Here is a 5,609-nt window from a genome sequence, read left to right as displayed (position 1 = left end):
TAGGTGCTGCCAACCCCTGGAATAGGTGCTCCAAACCCCTGGAATGGCAGCTGCCAGCCCTAGGGATGGGAGATGCCAGCCCCAGAGATGGGTGTTCCCAGCCCCAAGGATGGGTGCTGCCAGCCCCGGGGTGCTCCTTGGTGAGGATGTGCCAGTCTGCCATGCCCTGGTGCTCAGGGCCCACAGGTGACACGGGGGGGAGCCCTGAAGCCCTGCTCCAAGGAGAGCCTGGGGTGCTGCCCCTGGCAGGTGGGTACAAGGCTTTCCTGGGTCCCTCCCCACCCCATTCCAGCCCTTCTCCCTCTACCTGCTGGCACAGACAACGTGCACGGAGCAGGAACACGGTGAGGGACATCCTGACCCCCAGCCCCTGCTCCAGCCCTTCTGCTCAGCCCTCCTGGCCCCCCACAAGCTCAAGATGGGGGCAGGGCAGGGCCAGGTCCCCTCCCAGGGGTCCCCATGCCATACCCATGCAGTTATTCCCTCCGTTGACTTGCATGTACTCGGGTGGGCACACGCAGGTGTAGTTGCCCAGGGTGTTGTAGCAGGTCCCAGGGCCACAGATCCCGATGTGAGCAGAGCACTCATCAATATCTGCCCAACAGAGACACAGAGAAGCCACACCAGGTTGGGAGGGACCTTGAAGATCATCTGGTCCAGCCCAGATGAGATGACCCAGCCCCCCGTCCAACTGAATCTGAAGAGTGTCCAGTGTTGGAGAACCCACCACTTCCCTGGAGGCCTTTTAATGGCCTTGCAGAACCTGAAGGGGCTACAGGAAAGATGGGGAGAGACTTTTCAGCAGAGAGGGCAGTGACAGGACAAGGGCTTTAAACTGGTCAGACATCAGGAAGGAAACTTTCCTCCTGGAGTCCAACTGGAATCTCCCCAGGAGCAACTTGTACTTAATTCACAGTTTCTCCTGTTGGCCATGACACAAAAGCCCACAGTGATGCACAACAACCTCTACAATGGAAGAAGCATCTTCTGGTCATAAATGGTCGAGCTGGATGCTTGGAAGTTTGGGAGAAGGGATGGGCTGAGGATGGGAAGAGTGGAAGAGGAAGGGATTCTGCTGACGGCTCCTAGGGCAGCTCAGCCAGCTCTGTTGCACACTCGTGTCTGCACCCCCAGAGGTGTCTGCACCCCCAGAGGTGTCTGCACACCCAGGCAGGCCCAGCAGCAGGGGCAGGTACCTTCACAGATCCGTGTGTCCTCGTTCAGGTAGTAGCCCAGGGGACATTCACACTGGAAGCTGCCGAAGGTGTTGACACAGTTGCCGCCCTGGCAGAGCCCCGGGAGCTCCTGACACTCGTCGATATCTGGGCAGGGAGAGAAGCAAGGAGAGGGTCACCCAGGTGTCCAGGTGTCTTCACTCCAGAGTCTTCACCTCGGGATCCTCACGGGGTCATCCCAACACCTCCAGCCCTCCCTGGAGCCCAAGATGCTCAGCCAGGTGGACGCGGCTCCTCGGAGAACGTCCAAGGAGGACACACAATTGCTTCTTTATCACTTGGTGGTCAAGGGGTGGGTGGGCTTGGCTTTGGAGGTTGGGTTGGCCTACCTTCCAGGATGACAGTGATGGGGTTGGGCCGAAAACCTTCTCCTCCAGGGCACAAAGTCTTGTACTCAGCTGTGGAAAAAGTAATGCAGGGAGATCTGGAGCTGAGTGGGCTCCATGAGGGGCAGGGAGAACCAGCAGGAACCCAGGAGAAACAGCCCAGGAGGATGGTGACAGTGACCCAGGTGGAGCAGCCTGGGCTCCCACCACACACTAAGCTCATTTGGCTGCTCTCCCTCTGCCTGCCCACCCCTGGTCAGGGTTATTCCAAATCCACTGCTCCTCCCCAGCCCACTGGACTAGAAAGGTTCCCAACCTGGACCCCCAGGTACAACCAGCCTGGTCTCTCCCACCCCACTTCACCTTTCCCCTGCCCTGCTCCACCCATCTAGTGCTGCACTGACACACCAGGATTGCATTCTTCTCCCTCAGCTTCCCTTGCTCCACCATGACGATGGCACATCCTGGATGCAGGACCCCCCCAAACCTGAGCTGGGAAGCCACAGGGAAGTGTCCACATGTCTCTGCACCAGCCCGTGCCCAAGTTCACCCCAAGACATCTCCCCAACTCACTCGTGTTGGCTGGAGGACAAAGCTCACAGGGGTTGCCCCACGCACGACCCAAGGAGCAGCAGCAGGATGCCCGGGTGACCCCAACTCCAATCTCTGCACTGCAGGAGATGCCCCCATCTCCTCGGTCCTGGGTGTCCAGGAAGCAGTTCCCAACACGGGTGTCTGCACAAAGACAGGCCTGGGTGAGCAAAGCTTCTCCACTTGTGTGCCCAGGAGGAACAAAAGGCTTCGAGAAGAAGGGAGAGGGTTAAAGTCCCAGGTCCTGTCCCAGGTGGCCACACTGTCACCCAGCTGTGGTGTAAACCACATCCAGGCTGTCCCTGAAGCTCATGACTTTAGGAACCCTTCAAGGATGAAGGGTGCCCACCTTGCCTGGTAAAAGCCACCCTGTATCACCCAGGGGTCATGGCATGGTGGCCTCTCTTCAGTCTGGCCAGGGAGAATGACCCAAATAATGCCACCCAGGGCCTTCCAGACCCTCTAGAACAGCTCCAGAGTTGCCCAGGCAGCTGTTGATGGTGCAAGTTCTCCCTTCTGCCAGTCCCAGTGCCCCTCTAGGGCTGAGGCTGAAGGAGTAATGTAGTTTCAACCAGGAGAGTGACACGAGGTGGGCCAGGAGGTGGGTTCTGTGCTGCTGCAGGGGTCAGCCCAGCATGGCCAGCCAGGTATTTTGTAGGACAGATCGTGGTGAGTCTCTGGGAGTGGCTAATTCCAGCTCTGTGGGACCCACCAGAAGGAGCACCAAGCTCTTGGGTGGAAGGGGTGGTCTCCACGCAGGTCCCCCCACTCACCCACACAGCCCACACCAGTGGGGTTGAGCTCAAAGTCCTGGGGACAGTTGCAGAGGTAGCTGCCTGGGGTGTTGACACACAAGCCATTGATGCAGTTCACAGGGTCTGCACATTCATTGATGTCTGGAAAAGATGGGAGAGATGAAGACTGAAGAGGACACCTGGGACCCACCAGAAGGAGCACCAAGCTCTTGGGTGGAAGGGGTGGTCTCCACGCAGGTCCCCCCACTCACCCACACAGCCCACACCAGTGGGGTTGAGCTCAAAGTCCTGGGGACAGTTGCAGAGGTAGCTGCCTGGGGTGTTGACACACAAGCCATTGATGCAGTTCACAGGGTCTGCACATTCATTGATGTCTGGAAAAGATGGGAGAGATGAAGAGGACACCTGCCACAGACACAACCCTGAGCTCTGTACTGTGTCTTCAGGCTGTACCCCCACCACCGTGGTGTTTCTAAGGCTCTTCAGGTCAAGGTGAAGCTCTTCAAGACCTTTGCCTTGTCCCACCTCACACCCCCTGGCCCAGAGTCAGCAGAAAAGAGCAGGACCCCCCCAACTTTCCTCCCCAGCCACCGGGGGGGACTCCATCCAGCAGCACCTTGCCAAGAGCAAAGACACATCAGCAGGTCCCCCAGGGATGCTTAGTTGGCTTTGGGCTGCTGATTCCATCCCCTGGGATGGTCGGGGCAAGTTCCCAGCAGCAGGTGAGCCAGCAGTGAAGTCCTGTACCTGTGCAGTTGCCTCCACTCCTGTCCAGCTCATACCCATCGTCACAGGCACAGCGGAACATCCCGGGCAGGTTCTGGCAGGTCCCAAAGACACAGATGTTCTGGAAGGTGCACTCATCAATGTCTGCAAAACAGGGAGAGCTGGGTACTCAGGACCTGGCAGACTCAGGTCCTCAGTCAGAACCTGGTCCACAACAGGGCTTTCCTGATCCCATCACAAAGAGCAGCCACAGCTGTGGGTAACCTATCTCAGGACAGTTCTAGTGCCATGGGTGACCACCTCCTGGGGGAGCAGGACCCTCTCCCCTCACCCCTGTTGTGTCCACATCTTGCATGGCCACACCTGCAGGCTGGGGACCAACCCCTCTAAGTGAAGAGCTGGCACCTCAGCAGCCTCGAACCACCAGGGGGATGGTGGGTCTTGTTTAGAAACCCATCAGGTGGTGAGAGTGGAGAGACAAGGCCAGAAAGGAGGTGGACATGGGATCTCCTGGAGGAGCAGCTCTGGGATTTGCTGGAGCAGCAGTTCTGGGTGCTCTTGGAGGAGCAGATCTGGGATCTCTTGGAGAAGCAGATCTGGGATCTCCTGGAGGAGCAGATCTGGGATCTCTTGGAGAAGCAGATCTGGGATCTCCTGGAGGAGCAGATCTGGGATCTCCTGGAGGAGCAGATCTGGGATCTCTTGGAGGAGCAGATCTGGGATCTCCTGGAGAAGCAGATCTGGGATCTGTCCTCGGTGGGGTTGAAGCCCATCTCGCAGGATCTCCTGGAGGAGCAGATCTGGGATCTCTTGGAGAAGCAGATCTGGGATCTCCTGGAGGAGCAGATCTGGGATCTCTTGGAGAAGCAGATCTGGGATCTCCTGGAGGAGCAGATCTGGGATCTCCTGGAGGAGCAGATCTGGGATCTCCTGGAGGAGCAGATCTGGGATCTCCTGGAGGAGCAGATCTGGGATCTCTTGGAGAAGCAGATCTGGGATCTCCTGGAGGAGCAGATCTGGGATCTCTTGGAGAAGCAGATCTGGGATCTCCTGGAGGAGCAGATCTGGGATCTCCTGGAGGAGCAGATCTGGGATCTCCTGGAGGAGCAGATCTGGGATCTCCTGGAGGAGCAGATCTGGGATCTCTTGGAGAAGCAGATCTGGGATCTCCTGGAGGAGCAGATCTGGGATCTCTTGGAGAAGCAGATCTGGGATCTCCTGGAGGAGCAGATCTGGGATCTCCTGGAGGAGCAGATCTGGGATCTCCTGGAGGAGCAGATCTGGGATCTCCTGGAGGAGCAGATCTGGGATCTCTTGGAGAAGCAGATCTGGGATCTCCTGGAGGAGCAGATCTGGGATCTCTTGGAGAAGCAGATCTGGGATCTCCTGGAGGAGCAGATCTGGGATCTCCTGGAGGAGCAGATCTGGGATCTCCTGGAGGAGCAGATCTGGGATCTCCTGGAGGAGCAGATCTGGGATCTCTTGGAGGAGCAGATCTGGGATCTCCTGGAGGAGCAGATCTGGGATCTCCTGGAGGAGCAGCTCTGGGATCTCCTGGAGGAGCAGCTCACACAGTGGCACCTACCCTGGCAGGCCCTGCTGTCCTCGGTGGGGTTGAAGCCCATCTCGCACTCGCAGCGGTAGCCCCCGGGGGCGTTGAGGCACTGCCCGTTCTCACACAGGTTCACGTTGTCCGCACACTCGTCCACATCTGGGGAGAGCCAAGCACCAGAGCCTGACGTGGGCTCCACCTGGGACCTTCCCCTCAGCTTCCCCTCAGGAAATTCCCACCACTTTTTCCCCCCCCAGAGGGTCTGAGGAGGGGGCTGCAAAGACTCCTGGTGGCCTTGGTTGCCCCCCCAGAGCTCTGCTGAGATGAAGGGGGGTCTCTGCTGGAGGTATCTAAGCAAGGTTGTGGTGCAGACCAGGCTGCAGTGGCATTTTGGGGTTGAGGGGGGGGGGGTCATCACCAGCTT

The 5,609-nt window shown here is 58.3% G+C and overlaps 1 protein-coding gene across 1 annotated transcript in view; it reads right to left on the bottom strand.

Moving 5' to 3' along the window:
* The window catches only part of FBN3 (fibrillin 3), an 89,535-nt gene that overhangs the window by 18,055 nt on the left and 65,871 nt on the right, over nucleotides 1–5,609 (bottom strand). The window contains 7 exon segments of the mRNA XM_010004494.1: nucleotides 462–594; nucleotides 1,197–1,322; nucleotides 1,565–1,633; nucleotides 2,135–2,296; nucleotides 3,159–3,281; nucleotides 3,655–3,777; nucleotides 5,219–5,368. Of these exon segments, the coding sequence (XP_010002796.1) occupies nucleotides 462–594; nucleotides 1,197–1,322; nucleotides 1,565–1,633; nucleotides 2,135–2,296; nucleotides 3,159–3,281; nucleotides 3,655–3,777; nucleotides 5,219–5,368 (886 nt within the window).

The sequence above is a fragment of the Chaetura pelagica genome, unplaced genomic scaffold (assembly GCF_000747805.2).
Source record: "Chaetura pelagica isolate M959 unplaced genomic scaffold, ChaPel_1.0 scaffold439, whole genome shotgun sequence".
NCBI classification, from domain to species: Eukaryota; Metazoa; Chordata; class Aves; order Apodiformes; family Apodidae; genus Chaetura; species Chaetura pelagica.
This window is presented reverse-complemented; position numbering and strand designations above follow the sequence as displayed.